The sequence below is a fragment of the Bos indicus genome, chromosome 1 (genome assembly GCF_029378745.1).
Source record: "Bos indicus isolate NIAB-ARS_2022 breed Sahiwal x Tharparkar chromosome 1, NIAB-ARS_B.indTharparkar_mat_pri_1.0, whole genome shotgun sequence".
NCBI classification, from domain to species: domain Eukaryota; kingdom Metazoa; phylum Chordata; class Mammalia; order Artiodactyla; family Bovidae; genus Bos; species Bos indicus.
The window spans coordinates 143327585-143344262 of NC_091760.1; the positions used below are offsets into that span (position 1 = coordinate 143327585).

Here is a 16678-nt window from a genome sequence, read left to right on the forward strand (position 1 = left end):
AGCTTGTTTGTTTTATATATTAAACACTCATAATTCCCAGGTGCTGAAAAAGCAATAGAAATTCAGCTTTTAATTCCCCCAAAGATAGCAAAACCACCACTGAGTTGGCGTTCAGCTGTCCTGACAGCTGGCCTGGTGAGTTCTAACTCGTGGAGCTGGAGCATAGGCACTGGGGCCAGACTGAAATACTCTGGTTTACTTTGAGGGAAGACACAGCCCTATAAAAGCTTAATAGTTTATAAAAGCTGTAAAAATGACTCATGGTCTGATAGACAAAGGAAAGGAATTTGGATTGGTTTGTCTTCTTCTGAGCGTGGGGTCCAAATCAATATTCACTCCAAGTAGGTGATCAGAAATATCAGTAATTTAAGAACAAGGCAGACAGAATATAGACACCGCTCAGGGGGAGGGAAGCAGAAAAGAGGCCAAGTGACCACCTCTGCTTCCCATTAGGACCACCGTTAAAGTCTGATTTCAGCACTGTGCACATCTCTGGGCTTGGAGCCAGGTGGGCCAGGTTTATATCCAGGACCACACAGACCTAGCCAGGCCAGGTTCTCTCTCTGTGTCAGAGCTCTCATCTGAGAGCTGAGGGGATGATGATACTCCATGCTTAGGAGGTCCCTCCAAGGACCCAAGGTCACAGGGTGTAAAGATACTTGGCTCAGGTTTTGGCCAGAGCGTGGACTCAACTGTGTTAGATGTTGGTGGTGGTGGTGGTGGTGATGACGATGGAGTAAGGGATGGTGGCAGTCACGGTGGGGACAGTGGTGGTGATGGTGGAGGCAGAGGAGGAGGTGGTGGTGATGGTGATGACGATGGTGTAAGGGATGGTGGTGGTCACGGTGGGGACGGTGGTGACGGTGGAGGCAGAGGAGGAGGAGGAGGTGGTGGTGGTGATGGTGATGGAGTAAGGGATGGTGGTGGTCACGGTGGGGATGGCGTTGGTGACGGTGGAGGCAGAGGAGGAGGTGGTGGTGGTGGTGATGACGATGGAGTAAGGGATGGTGGTAGTCACGGTGGGGACAGTGGTGGTGACGATAGAGGCAGAGGAGGAGGTGGTGGTGGTGATGGTGATGGAGTAAGGGATGGTGGTGGTCACAGTGGGGATGGTGATGATGACGATGGAGTAAGGGATGGTGGTAGTCATGGTGGGGACAGTGGTGGTGACGGTGGAGGCAGAGGAGGAGGTGGTGGTGGTGATGGTGATGGAGTTTGGGATGGTGGTAGTCACGGTGGAGGTGGTGGTGGTGATGGTGGAGGCAGAGGAGGAGATGGTGGTGGTGATGACAATGGAGTAAGGGATGGTGGTGGTGACATTGGAGGTGGGGTGATGGTGGAGGTGATGGCAGTGGTGGTTGTTCACCTATAACCACAGGTGCAGAGTTTGGCCTCAGCTTATTGACGCAGAAGGATGCTTGGGCCCTGATATCCCAACATGTGAAACCACCCAGAGATGCTGACATGTTGATGTCAAGGCTGTGTGTCCTTGGTGCCTCTTGCTTGTGAAAGTGGCCTTGGTACATCAAGGGGGTGCCTCTCCATCTCCAGGGAAGACATCTGTGAATTTCAAGGGGCCCTCCTGTAATCACAGCTGCCACTTAGCTGAGCACTTACTGTGTACCGGGCTCTCTGTATGTCATGATGAAGCCTTCACCCTGGTATGACAATGCTCACTCTGCAGGGGAAGAGTCAGAGCCTCAAGGTTAAGCATCCTGCCCTGGGTCAAGCTGGAAAAGGAGAAACTGGGCCTGAAGTCACTTCTCTGACTCCTCCCCATCCACCCCTCTGCTCTGCATGTGACTGGAGCAGTGCGCAACCCTGGCACCAGCTCAGGGCAATCCTGGGATGTGAGACTGTGGGAACCTCAGGGGCTGCAGCCAATCCAGGGCCCACTCCATCAGAGGCAGCCAGCTAAGGGCAGTCACTCACTGACTGTCCTTGCTCTCAGGTGCCCCCTCTGCCCTGAGGGCCAACAGTCAGTGCAGTGATTTGTACAACGTTTGCAACAGAACTGTTTTTCTCTCAAAAATTTTACATACAGTCCTATAATGTAAAGCTTATACAAACAGTTAACTGACTGTATTAGTACTCATTTATTCTGTAAATTCAAATATACAGCCCCCACTGGAGAATTAGTGGGAACAGAAAGGTTTCATGTGTGAGCACTGAGTTTGGAATTGGGGTTTAGGCTGGCAGCCGCAGGCTTACATTGGCGTCAGCACCAGTGAGCTTCAGCTCATTTCACTGACCCCCAGAAGGCTGCATGAGGAGGGCCCTGGCCTGACCGTCCTGTGGCCATGGACAGGCCTGAAAACCCCAGCAGGGCGGCCCTACAACTCTCCGGCCAGGAGGCGTGTAGATCCGAGCCACTAGGGTCTCAGGACAGCAGTCATGGGCAGGCTCATGGGTGCTGACTGTGTGGACCTGACACCCAGGATGACATCTCCCTCCCCAGATGTGTTGGTATTTAAGTTATTACAGCTGAGTAACTTGCTTTAGAGGGGCTTCCTTAATGGCTCAAATGGTGAAGAATCCATCACAATGCAGGAGACCAGAGTTCAGTCCCTGGGCAGGAAGATCTGCTGGAGAAGGAAATGGCAACCCATTCCAGTATTCTTGCCTGCAAAATCCCGTGGACAGAGGAGGATGTGGGCTACATCCATGGGATTGCGAAGAGCTGAACACGACTGAGTGACTAATACACACACACACACACACACACACACACAGTTCAGTTCAGTTCAGTCGCTCAGTCGTGTCTGACTCTTTGCAACCCCATGGACTGTAGCACACCAGGGTTCCCTGTCCATCCCCAACTCCAGGAGCTTGCTCAAACTCATGTCCATCATGTCAGTGATGCCATCCAACCATCTCATCCTCTGTCACCCTCTTCTCCTCCTGCCCTCAATCTATCCCAGCATCAGGGTCTTTTCCAATGAGTCGGTTCTTCACATCAGGTGGCCAAAGTATTGGAGTTTCAGCTTCAGCATCAGTCCTTCCAATGAGTATTCAGGACTGATTTCCTTTAGGATTGACTGGTTGGATCTCCTTGCAGTTCAAGGGACTCTCAAGAGTCTTCTCCAACACCACAGTTCAAAAGCATCAATCCTTCAGTGCTCAGCTTTCTTTATGGTCCAACTCTCACATCCATATATGACAACTGGAAAAACCATAGCTTTGACTAGACAGGCCTTTGTTGGTAAAGTAGTATCTCTGCTTTTTAATATGCTATCTAGGTTGGTCATAGCTTTTCTTCCAAGGAGCAAGTGTCTTTTAATTTCTTGGCTGCAGTCACCATCTGCAGTGATTTTGGAGCCCCCCCAAAATAGTCTGTCACTGTTTCCATTGTTTCCCCATCTATTTGCCATGAAGTGATGGGACCAGATGCCATGATCTTAGTTTTCTGAATGTTGAGTTTTAAGCCAACTTTTTCACTCTCCTCTTTCACTTTCATCAAGAGGCTCTTTAGTTCTTCTTCACTTTCTGTCTTCAGGGTGCTGTCATCTGCATATCTGAGGTTATTGATATTTCTCCTGGCAATCTTGATTCCAGCTTGTGCTTCATCCAGCCTGGCATTTTGAGTGATCTACTGTGCATATAGGGCTTCCCTTGTGGCTCAGCTGGTAAAGAATCTGCCTGCAATGCTGGAGACCTGGGTTCAATCCCTGGGTTGGGAAGATTCCCTGGAGAAGGGAAAGGCTACCCCCTCCAGTATTCTGGCCTGGAGAATTTCGTGAACTATACTGTCCATGGGGTTGCAAAGAGTCAGACACAACTGTGCAACTTTCACTTTCGCTCACTTTGCATAGAAGTTAAATAAGCAGGGTGACACTATGCAGCCTTGACATACTCCTTTCCCTATTTGGAACGCGTCTGTTGTTCCATGTCCAGTTCTAACTGTTGCTTCTTGACCTGCATACGGATTTCTCAGGAGACAGGTCAGGTGGTCTGGTAATCCCATCTCTTGAAGAATTTTCCACAGTTTGTTGTGATCCACACAGTCATAGGCTTTGGCGTAGTCAATAAAGCAAAAGTAGATGTTTTTCTGGAACTCCCTTGCTTTTTCGATGATCCAGCGGATGTTGGTAATTTGATCTCTGGTTCCTCTGCCTTTTCTAAATCCAGCCTGAAATCTGGAAGTTCACGGTTCACACACACACACAGTTGCTTTATAATTAGTGTCTAAAGGAGTTTACAGAGACCTACTTAAAGAAAGGAAACCTGTCGCAGCGCTGGCAGACCAACGCCCCCTGCCCTCACTCCAGAGCAGTGCTGCTCAATCAGACCCCCTTCCCAAATTGGGGGCATAGCTCCCCCGGAGATGGTCTTGCCCCACCTGCTGTCTGAACCCCTGGGAGACCCGCCCAGGCTCCCTGCAGCCCCCTAGGAGGACTCTACCTACACCCGTCCTGGTCACTGAAAACCTCACTTGGGTGGGGTCTGGAAGATGCAGGGGTGTGACGGGCATTAGGTTAGGGTCTGACGCTGTAGAAATTCTTCACCAGGAAGTCCCGCTGTGTGGGCGGCGAGTCTTAACTGGAACTGGTGGGCAGTGGTGGTGGGGGTGGTGGGGACCACCTTCTCTGCAGCCCCTTCTGCCTGCATGGCCTCGGGTCCCCCAGGGGCCATGGACAGTCCCTCCAGCCCCATCTCAGCCTGAGTCCCTGCAGCTGGCACAGAACCCTGGGACCTGCTTCCTTGTCCATCCCGGGAGGTGTCCGGCCTCATCCTTCCCACCCTGTCCCCCCACCCACAGGGTCCCTGCCTCTCTCTCCATTCTGGTTTTCTCCGGTGCTTCCAACTCACACAGCAGCTCCCCCCATTCCTGGCCAAATGCTATTTAAATTCTGAATTTTGTCCTCTGGCTAACTGTCATTTAATTTTCTCATCCTCTTGGCTTAAAGCCAAAGAGTATTCTTTCCAAATAAAAATGGTAAAGACCTTTTTTTCCCTCTCCCAAGATTCTTATGTAAATGCAATGCAGCCTGCTGTTAGGAGGGAATATTCATAAGCCAGTTCTGTTATCGATTATTAACATCAGCTTCTAGATCTAGATCCCTTTTGGCTACAAAAGCCCCACGTATTCTTTGTAGAATATTTGAAAACTACAGAGCAGTATAAAAAAGAAAAGAGAAGAACCCGTTAGCTCACCAGAGAGGAGAAACTGCTGCAAACATTTCAGGACCTCTCCCGCTGGTGTTGTCAGCAAGATGGAGAGGGACAGGATCATCTTCTTTAACATAATTTTTTCTTTTGATCATTGTCACTCAGCATGACAGAAGCAGCAGTGTTCAAAATCATGATTTTAGTGCCTATATAATGTTCCATCGTGGAGACTTACTTAAGATGCAATCGTTTTGTTGTTTTGAGACGTTTAGCTTAATTCCATTTCTCAGCAGTAATGAACACAAGAGGAACACCTCCACTAGCTCTTTGCTTGCAAAGGGCCCGTGCAGGGCAGTGGTTTGGACCCAAGCCTGGGAAGTGACCAGAACACAGTCTAGCACTTCATAAAAGTTTTTATTTTTTTGGCCGCACAGCATAGCATGTGGGATCTTAGTTCCCTGATCAGGGATCGAACTCACGGCCCCAGCATTGGAAGTGTGGAGTCTTAACTACCAGACCACCAGGAATGTCCCCATGAATGCTCTTATTATTATTAAAGTTTGCTGTTAGTTTTAGTTTTAGATTAAAATTAAAATTTAGATTAAAATCTGTTTCTGGAAACAGGATACTGGGTCAGAGGGCACACATGTGGCCGCAGTTCTTCCCAGCAGGGCCACCTGGGTACATGTTCCTCAAAGGGTGTCCCTCTCTCCACCCCCAGCCAGAGCTGGTGTGTTTATTCGGATAAGCCCTTGGGGAAACGTGAAGACTAGCATGTAGTTGTAAGCGATACCACGGAAGGATCTGTGTGCCCTTCACCCTGTTCCCCGCAGTGTGACGTCCTGCAAAGTTACAGTCTGGGGTCATGGCCAGGATATTACAGTGGGACAGTCCCCCGCCTTATTCAGACTTCCTCATTTTCTTGTGCTCATTTGAGGGCGTATATGGAGTTGTACAATTTAATCACATGCGTAGGGTCTGGTATCCTCCACCACAGTCATGGCAGAAGACAGTCCAGCCCTTTCATGACCACACCCACCTCCTTCCTCCACCCCCACCCCCACCCCACCCCAGTGCTGTCTGTTCTCTCTCTCTTTGTCATAGTAGAAATGTCATATGAGTGGAGCCATCCAGTAGTAAGCTTTGGGGGTTAACTTTTATTCACATAGCGTACATCTCTTGGGATCCATCTCAGCTGTCTAGATCAATAATTCATCCACAGTGCGGATGGACCAGAGTTTGTTTAACATTCACCCGTTGAAGGGCATCTGGGTCGCTTCCAGATTTGGGCTCTCCGTCCCTTTGTCATTCTTACCAGTGTGATGATTTTCCTTCCATTTCTTGGAGGCCAGTTTGGCTATTTTTAGAAGTCAGTACCCTCATTTGGCTGGGTGGAGATTTCTGATGTCAGTGGGATATGCATAATTCATCATCATCAAGATACAAGAGTAAATACAGCTGTGGTGAAGTGTTAGATTTAAGATGCTGGGGGCTGAGATCCATAGTCCACGTGGATGGAGCAAGGAGGGGACCAGAGCCTCCAGGTCTGATCAACAGAGGAGGAAGCAGAGCTTGGGAACCACCTGGAGCAGCAGAGCTCGCCATGTGCCCTCCAAAAGGACAACCTGCCTTTCTCCCCTCCCTCCTTCAGGACCTCACATCCTGGTGTCTGCAGACCTCCCCACCTCAATCACTCTCTTCTTCAGCTGTAGCCATTTAAAATCACGTTGGGGAAAAAAAAACTGCACTAGAATTATAATTAAGAAGATTTTGCTCAAGATTCATTACTCCAAGTTCAAAGATGCTCTGTGAAATTTGTTGCTAAGGCAGTTGATAAAAAATTTTACATTCAGTGTGAGCATCACAGCAAAACAATGAACGTAATTGCATGTTTTACAACCAACCCCAAAAGCACAACTTAACTGACACAGATAATGTTTAATGACTTTGAAAGGGAAGTAATGCCATCCTGGTTTATGAGCCCTGTGAGATGTCTCTCTCAAGAAAAAAACTGTAGCCGGCCTCCCAGAGAGAATTCCCAGGGACGCACTACTCTCTCGGGAGGTCTCCGACCAGCCATCGTCCCGCCTGGTGCCTGGTCCCTGCCCAGCATCCACACATTGAACTCCTCTTTTGTGATCGTGGTAGGTTTTGGCTTCCCAGACTGCAAAACTCAGCCCAAACCTAAATTGCCACTTGGTTATCTCATTTGTCCAGGACTGGGAGTGTTTCACAGCGTGGAGCCACAAATGTCGAGTGAGAAACCCACAGCTTCCAGTGGTCACTGACTTTAAGCCAACCCAAACTAGAGTTTGACAAACCCAGCAAGAAATGTTCTCAGCAGCTGCAAGGAAGTGCCTCAGACAGAGTTAGGAAACAGAGCTCAGGGCACCAAGATATGAAAGGGCGATCATCGCAGCCCCTGAGGGTGCTCAAAGGTTGTCTTGGTTGTCTCTCAGCTTTCTAGGTTGCTCTGCTCTCTTAACCACTGCCCCTCCCATGTGGGCTCCCAGTTACTCAGAAGGGAAATATTTACTCGGCAGCCACATTTGGGCTGAGTAGATGCTGAAATGGCCAGAGTAAATGGGGCAGGGACCATGACAAGTCATTTTCACCTGTGGAGACCAAATGGAAGGATGCTACACCCGATCTTTCTTGTGTTTGAATGCCCCAGCCACGGCCTCCAGGCTCGTTCTGTGCCTGGACTGCTGGGAGCCAACCCTGGACTCCTTCATCCGCCACCTTAAAGAGGGGGAAGCAAAAAGACAGAGGAGAGCAGGTAATGGACATTAATACCAGCATTTTGGGAAACTTTGGTTTAAGAAGTTCACCTATGTGAATTTTACATGTGAATTTCAAGTTGTGAGTGTCGGGGCCATAACCCTCAAGTGCGTACTGCAAAAATCAGAGCTGACGCTGGTGAAGATGGAACACAGCATCTTTTCTTAGCAGCCATGACTGTCATGGGGCTGGCCGGCCATGTACCACGGTCACGGATGCACAGACAGGGGCAGGGAGTGAAGTCAGAGACCCAGGGGACAGAGTCTGAGCTGCATAAAACCCTGTGTGTCACAGTACAGGAGGTTTCCCCACAGCAGAGTCCATTGCTGAAGGGATGGGCTGGTTGCCAGAGATATCTCACTGCACCAGCCACTCCAAACTGGGAACCAGACTGCTGCTGCTGCTGCTGTTTGGTCGCTCAGTCACGTCTGACTCTTTGTGACCCCGTGGACTGTAGCCCACTAGGCTCTTCTGTTCATGGGATTCCCCAGGCAAGAATACTGGAGTGGGTTGCCATTCCCTTCTCTGGGAGATCTTCCTGATCCAGGGATCGAACCCACATCTCCTATGTCTCCTGCATTGACAGGCAGATCCTTTACCACCGAGCCACCAGGGAAGCCCGAAAAATAGTACACTTTGGGCTTAATTCTGCACCCTCCAGATTAACACACACACACACACACACACACACAAACACGGCAGGTGAGCCAGATCACAGCCTGAATGGAGAGGCAGAATCGGGGGAGCCCTGGAAGGGTCCATGAGCCAAGTTGGGGAGGTGAACGCAGGGCCCTCTCAGGAGGTGAAAGATCCTCCCTGTTGGAACAGGTCCAGCACGCATGGGTGGGGCTGCCCCCATCTGTGGGTGAACCTCAGGGCCTGTGCAGCTCCCTCTGAAGCCTAGAGTCCCACCCCTCCCCATTGCTGGGTGACCTGTGTCCTGGTTCCCGCCCACCCCATCATAATCGGTTTCCACTCTGGATCAGCTCAGCCACTCTGTATTCACGCGGGTCCCCTCTCCTGTACAGTGTCCCAGTGCTGAAACACGTAGCCATGTCTCTCAGCAAGAAGTCCTGGTTGGAACCTCTCCCGAGGAACATGAAACCCCTCCCTTCTGGCTTGTTTGCAGGAAGACCACAGAGTGCCCGCCAGGAGCCCCGCTGGGCAATGATCAAATCTCCATCCTCCTAACCTCGAAACCAGAAACTCGATTATCTAAGCTGCCTGGGGGCTTGGACACCATCCGTCCACCTGCTTTTTGACACATGGACAGCAGTGTGTGGCTGGAACACGGGAACTCGGGAGCCACTTTGTGCATCCTCCCCTCCATGAACCTCTGAAGGGGGTCTCCCAGGGGAGAGAGATGAAAACGCAATAGGGTCCCGTCCCTGGAGGAGACCTCCAGACTCAGAATGAATAAGAAGTCACCCCCAAGCCTTTAGAAACTGCAGTCCCATCTCTTTAGCCCCGAGCCCACCTGGACGCTGGTTGGCAGCGCTCTGACCATCTGTCACACAGTCGCCAGCCCTGGTTTCTAAGTGTGTTGGTGGATGTGCTGTCGGTACCAAGAAACAGAACCGTGCTGGTGCCAACTCAAGATGCTGGGCTCTCCTACCCCTCCCCCTGCCCCCTGTGGTCTGGCCTCCCTCCCCTCTCTTCTCCAGGGCCGTTCCCGCAGTGATCTCACTGGTGGCCGGTGTGGTCGGCCTGGGTCCCGTGACCCTGGGACTCACCCCAATTGCCACCAGCTCCAAATTGCTTAGTAAAGTCAGAAAGATCCCCTGGAGGAAGCAATGGCAACCCACTCCAGTATTCTTGCCTGGAGAATCCCATGGAAAGAGGAGCCTGGCAGGCTACAGTCTATGGGGTTGCAAAGAGTCAGATATAACTGAGCGACTAAACACACACACACACACACACACACACAAAGAGCCTGTGTTTGGGTCACGTGTGCACTGACCAGAGGGAGACCTGGGCTGTGGTCCTGGCTCCCTGACCACTTGCCAGCTGGGCCCAAGGGAGCCTTGTCCACCTCTGTGTGCTGCTTCCCTTGGGGGCCCTTTGGAACGGGGCTTGGCAGGTGGTTGGCGCTCCCTGAGTGTCCAACTCTGCAGGCAACCAGTAGGTTCCAGCACCAGAGTTCCCTGTGACCTTCACAGGTCCCGGCTGAATACATGGAACGATCAGCGTTCTGCAGACGAGAGGCCTCTGGGTTCTCATTTGTTTCTCTTCTCTTGTGTTCATATTGCAGAGCTGCCAGTCAAACCCCATGGAAGGGTTGGGGTGATCCGTTGTGCTTACTGATGAACGGCAGCCGGTTCTGCCTCTAGTCGGATGGCAATATAAAATCTTTATTCCTCTGTTAATCTTGCTGTCTCCACATCTCACTTATAAGTTTCATTTCACCAACACTTTTTTTTTTTTAACTGCTGTTTATTTCTGGATTGAGGATAAAGGATTTGCAGAATGATTCAGCGTGGGAACAGAGAGCCTTGTGCCCCCCTGACCAGGCTGCTGGGGGATCTTCCCACGCCAACCACGCATTTGTGGGGCACGGGCTGCTTTCCCACGCCAGGAATAATCCTTCTAGGCCGGAAGCTTCTTCTGGCACCTGGCGAAGAGCTGGGCTGTCTGGGCGTGTCCCACGTTAGAGTCACGTGCTGCTGATGTTAGGGTTCATGTGATGTTCCAGCCCTAGCTTCTCACCTGTGTTGTCCCCACTAAAGGCTTCTCAACTATTAATAATAAGGTGAAAGCCTGATCAAACACACATGTAAAGTGGCCACACATCAAAGAATTTTACCCTAACAATGTCTTAGCCGAAGAAGGAAACTGGTAAGAAGTCACAACTGGTTCAAAAGAGAAATCAAAGAACCGGGCATTTCTGTACAGTAGAGGCCTGCTGAAATGGATTTACCGGTGGACACAGCATGATTTTCCATTGCAATGGAAGACACCCAATGCAGTCTTTTCTGCTTATTCCTGATTTCCTTCCAGCCCCCTACCCTCCAGCCTGGTGTTAAAAATAATCTCTAAGCCTGTTCTGGACACAGGAGAAGGCTGGCCTCCCTCCCTGGGTTGAGCTGAATCAGTCACAAGGGGCAGCGAGAATGGCAGTGAGCCCCTTGGGCGCTCCTGGACTTGCTTTGCTGGAAGACTTCATAATTGGACTTTTTACAGCTTCTATTATTCGCTATCCTGAGGCTAGGAAACCATCACAAAAGACTCGCCTCTAGATTTCATCAGCGGTGCTTATAAAGTTGGGCAGACTCACTTCTTGTCGAGGTTCCCCGGATATTCCAGGCTCTGGGTCTGTCTTCCCTGGGGAGGGCCTGCTCAGTCGTGACTTCCTGGAGCCATGCTCCACTCCTGACCAGTATCTGGTCATGACCTGCAAGCCGCCTCACCCCTTTCTGGAATCTTCGGGCAAATCGAATGTTCACAGACAAAGCTGCCCTACCCTCTGCCTCCACCCACCCCTGCCCTTTACTGGGGTCTGGAGAAAACCCACAAAGTCAGTCTGCACCAAATGGACATGAACTTCAGAAAGGTTCAAACGGGAAAGTCAGAAATGGCCCCTCGTCAGTGGTGGGATGGCCAGACTCCATACCTCACCCCACACAGGCGCAGCCCTAGAAGCCAAAGTGAGAATGAAAGCCTGTGCCGGGGGCCCTGTAGGTGTGCTGTCCTGAGAATACGATGGATGAAAGCAAGAGCCTGCTGGCAGTGGAGCTGGGAGGCCCTGTGGAGGAGCTGCGCCAAGTCCTAATGGCTGGGAGGAAGAGAGGGGAGGAGAGCCCCTGGGAAGCAGGGCCCTGGAACCAAAGAGGGCAGGGAGGGGTGCCCGTGGACTAGAGTGAAGGCGGGCTGAGGGCTTGGCCAGGACACAGGCTCCAGGGACACACTCCAGAACCTCAGGAGCCCAGCGGGGAGGTGGACCTTCCTTCCACCGTGGACGCACAGGGCAGCAAAGGCTTCTGCACAGAAAGGCAGCACCACCAGGCCTGAGTTCTAGAAACTGAGGCTGGGTGCTGGGCCGGGAGCCTGCAGGGCCAATGCGGGGGGTGCTGCAGGGGTCCTGGTGGACCTGCATTGAGCCAGGATGGTGGCCGCGGGTGGACAGTGCCCATCAATGGCCCCGTCACTGGGGAGTGCAGACACCGCCTGGGGTGGGGGATGGAGTGGGCAGCCTGGACGGGGGTGCTGGCTTTGTCTCAGCGTTGCCAGGCCAGTGGCACACAGGAGCTGTGGTAGTCAGGGAACGGCCACGTTTGTGGGGAAAATATCTGCTTGCTCTATTTCACTCTTTCCAATTAAAAAAGATGCAGTCTGATCTGGCTGAAAAAAAACAGTGCTCTGGGCACTGAAAAATCCCCACTCTGTTCAACGTGGCTCTGCCCATGTTCAGTGGAGAGGCTCTGCCCACTCCTGCTGGTGAGCAGAGGGGCCTTACAGCCATTCCAGGGAGAACACTGAAGGAAAACAGCTATTGTGATGAAAACAGGAGCCTTGGCGGGGACTGTCCATGCACCGTCCAGCCTTGGAGAACAACCGCAGGCTGTACTTGAAGTCCCCTCTCCCAGGGAGCGATTCTGGAGCCCACACTCACAGTCGAGACCCCTCGGACAAAAGGTGCAGGTGTGAACGTGTTTCTCTCCTGTCCAGCCAGGACTGGACACCCAGGCTGGGTGCAGAATTAATTGCGTTGCGTGAAATTTGTTCCCTGTGTGGACCCACGGTTCCAACCACATCCTTTCTCATTGTGATTCCCTGTCTGATTTAGTCCTGCAGCCCCAGTCCCCAAATCCTAAAGGGCAATCTTTTATTTTTAAGCTGATGACCTTGAAATTGTTTTTTAACATAATGGCCCCAGAGGTCGTTGAGCTTCCCGCACCCGCCCCGCAAGATGGGGCATGATTAAGCCGAGGTTGTGGGTGGTACATCAACGTCCCCAGTGGGGCACAGGGCAGCCTGTCACCTGCCAGTGTGTTTACCTGGGTGACAGCATTGTTTCTCACAACTCTTCAACGAACAAGAGAGTCATGTTTTCCTCAACTTGTATAAGTCAATTCAATGAGATGTGCATGTAGCATTCCAGAGCTCACGGTGATTTTGGTTTTTTCTTTGTAAGATTAACCTGCAGGTCGGGAGCAGAGAGAACCCCCTGGAATCTGACATCACCGTGGAAACCAGCTGCCCCACTCCTGCCCGCCCCTCACAGCCATGTGCTTCTGTTTTTGCAGGTGGTCTTTAGCAAGTATTGCAACTCCAGTGATATTATGGACCTGTTCTGCATCGCTACCGGCCTGCCTCGGTGAGTGACTCAGAGTCACCCCACCAGAGGGTTGCCTTTAAATTCACCCGGAGGGGCAGGTACCTGGGGGGCCGAGTGGCTGAGTGTAGGGGATGGGAGGCCTGGAAGGGTTGATGGACTCACCTTGCACCTTGCACATGGGACCTTTCGAATCAATGGATGAGTCCCTGGAGGTTTCAGCCACCGCTGCCGGCTGCCCACCAACAATCATAGCTGTGTTAGTGGAGTGAACCGTTGGGCAGGATTAGGCAGAAACTGCTGTTTTAAAAGTTTCTTTTTTTTCTTTCTTTCATTTATTCCTTTGTTTTGGGAGAAAGGATAAAGAAGGGTGGTAATGTTTAGGCTGTGATCCCCCAGCCCCAGATGACCCAGGGATCCAGATCAACATTTAAGAAAAAAACTGATATCAGAAATAAGTTGAAAAGACCAGAAACCTACCCTCGAGAACCACAGTCAGCAGTTTGTTCTAGCAAGTGAATTTTCTGTCCTAACTTCGTGACTATAGAGAGTAATCAGGAATAACTTTGACCTGCAGTTAACTTTAAAGTTACGACCCAGGTCAAGGAGGGTGAGAAGGAAGAACAGTCAGGACCTTTCAGAGTCAGGTGAGAAAAGGAGAGTCAGGCAATAGGTCACATGCCTGAAATTACAGCAAATGGCAGCTTGGAGCAGCAAGAAATGGCCCACAGTTTGGGGCATCTTTTGATAAGCAGTGTGCTAAGAAATAAATATATATTCCTTTTTAGAACAACCCTGCGATTCAGGTGTCACTGCCACGGCGCAGATTTTAAAAATACACAACTGAAAACCAGAGTTAAGTCGTATGATTAATGCAACACCTTGGGTGAGAGGCCCCCAGAGATGGAGGTTAGAGGAAGATTCAACTTATCCTCTTAAAACTGTTTAGTAGGAGAGCTTTTTGCCTGTTTAGATGGACTCCCCCAGGAAATGAAAGGGAAAAGCAAACCCTGAATTCATTACCGGCTGATATAAATGTTCATTTCTACTTTACCACAGTTTTATTGAGCCTCCCAACTCAACAAATTAGACTCTCTCCAATTCCCATTTCAAATGACTTACACATCTGTTGAGCACTTAAAAGTGCACCTGCAACCCTTAATTCTGTTACCAAGCTGAGGCCAGAGTCTTGGGGCTGACCACTCAGAGCCCCTTGGGCAGGACCGCCTGGTGCTCAGGTTCCTACCTCAAGGGAGGCCCAGATTCAAGTGTGCACCCAGGAGACAACATCAGGGTGAAGACAACAGCTTCTCCTGTCTTCCAGGAACACCACCATCTCCCTCCTGACCACGGATGATGCCATGGTCTCCATTGACCCCACCATGCCCGCCAATTCAGAACGGTAAGTGGCTGGCAGGCTTCATCAGCTCTTTCTCGCCATGTCTGACTGCTCTCTGCAGGCACGCCGGGGTCTCCAGGGTTGTTTTCTTAATGTGCAGATGCAGGGAAATCCGCGTTTAAACCAAAGATGGGAGAGTCTGGGTAGGAGGCTTCCGGTTACTGTCCAGAACTTGTCACTTTCCAGGAAAGCAGCAGCTCTAAGCGTGGCCAGGGACCTTGCGGAGGGTCCACAGGAGCCCTCTGAGGGGGTAGTTACAGCTGGGGAAGCCGAGGACTAAGTGACAGCAGCAGAGCTGGCCCCTGTCCATCAGAGCAGGAGATTCCCTGACCAGAGCACCTGGTGACACTGGGCATTGACCCCTTGAGCAAGTGCTGCCCACCAGCTACTCTGCCCAGTGATGGGAGGAAGCCTGGGCGCTGGAGGAACGGAACCAGGAGAGGCCGGAGAGGTAGAGGCTTGGGCAGTAAACACATTTGTGAATATCAGTAGAACAGCCTGACCACTTGTGGCCAGAGGGAAGATGAGGACTAAGCAGAGCCTCCCACTCGTGCCCGGCCCTCTGCCCAGCAGCCGGAGTCCCTGGCGGTCCCCACTTTATATTTTCAGTGGGGCCAGGCAGGATCCAAACCATGTTCCATGCGAGGCTGGGAGCGGGAGCGAGATTGGGCATGGGGTACCCTGGGGACCCCTGCCTGTTGCTCCTGCCGCTCACTGCATCTCCCTCTGAGCAACACGGGTCAACCCAGCCATCCAAGTGGACTGATACAGCTGCTCCAGCCTGCAGGAGGGGGCGTGTCCAGGCAGACCCTCTCATGTCCTAGCCACCGGAGGGCCCCTGGCTGCCTGATGGCAGTGTGGAAATATTTAGGCTCCTGGGATGCGGTCCCTGGGACCTCCGATGTAAGTGCCTTAAAGTTTCCCCCGACCCAAGGTGCGTGCAGATCTGAGCTGAGCAAACGTCAGTTATCACTCGGACCTTGGTGCAGGGCCCCCAGTCACCAGCAAGGACTGCCAGTGAGAACTGCCAGGCTTTGGTGCAGAAAGCCGTACCCAGGAGGTACGAAGTCCTGGAACATTCGAACAACCTCCACTGTCCTTTGAGCTCAGTGGTGGGCGGCCAGTACTGTCCTGCCCTGAGCACTGGGTGCTTCTGCCAGGCCTCCCCTCCCCCTCCTTTTGTGTCCATCAGTCTCCTGAATTTTTAATTTCATCATCAGGAGTTTCTGCTCCCACGTGCTCTGGCGCTGATTACGCTCAGCTTATCGGCTCCGGGCTCCCCGGAAGGAAGAATGCTAATTGAATCCCCAAAGACTCCAAGAACATTGTTGTAAATTGCAGCACCAGCTCCAGCCTGACCCAGATCTGTATTCATGAGAAAAGGCACGAGTGACCTGTCACCCTTGACGTCCACAAGACAAAATGATGTCATCAGAGGGGAAGTGTCCTGTCCATGTGATCTGGTCTCTGATGGAGCAAAGCTGCGTGTTTCCTGAATTAGTTAAAGCAGTTTGTAGGTTGTCTATTCTGTTTTGTCACTTCATCATATCTCGTTTGGCACTTTATTCTGTGCCAGCCCTTGTCAATGGCGTGCAGTTTTGTTCTCCAGGAGACGCTGGGGGAAGTCTAATGTTTTGGCTGCCACAGCGGGGACAGGTGTCTAGCACCCAGAGGGCAGAGACCAGGGCTGCTGCTCCATGTCCCCGAGCCAAGGGCCAGCCCCACCCCCCACCCCAGACTCACCTGCCCGAAGGTCTATGGCGCAGAGGCTGGGGACTGGTTTTAGTGGTCCCCACAACTTTCTCTTTGCAGACCTACACGTTGCCCCCAGACCACCAGCCTCATGTGCATCCCCAGGAGCTGGTTGAAGCAGAGCCTCTTCCCTCCTGCTCTCCAACCCCTCCATCTGGTTCCCTAGGTCCGGGGTGGGTCCCCAGAACTGGCATTTCCGCAGGTTCCCAGGTGGTGGTGATGTTGGCCGGGACCCCCTTGATCACCATTCTGGCCACTGAGCATCTCCGTCTGCTGCCTTCACCCACTCCCTGCATTTGGGGTTGTGGGCCTTTTCCATTTTTGGAGTTTCCGCCTCCAGCTTCTCCCCGTCTGTGTTTGTTTTC

General features: G+C 51.7%; 1 protein-coding gene across 2 annotated transcripts in view; it reads left to right on the plus strand.

Moving 5' to 3' along the window:
• The window catches only part of PDE9A (phosphodiesterase 9A), a 104338-nt gene that overhangs the window by 17268 nt on the left and 70392 nt on the right, over positions 1–16678 (plus strand). For both annotated transcript variants that reach the window (XM_019963052.2, XM_019963059.2), the window contains exons 2-3: positions 13134–13204; positions 14487–14564. In XM_019963052.2, the coding sequence (XP_019818611.2) occupies positions 13134–13204; positions 14487–14564 (149 nt within the window). The remainder of the gene's footprint in view (positions 1–13133; positions 13205–14486; positions 14565–16678) is intronic.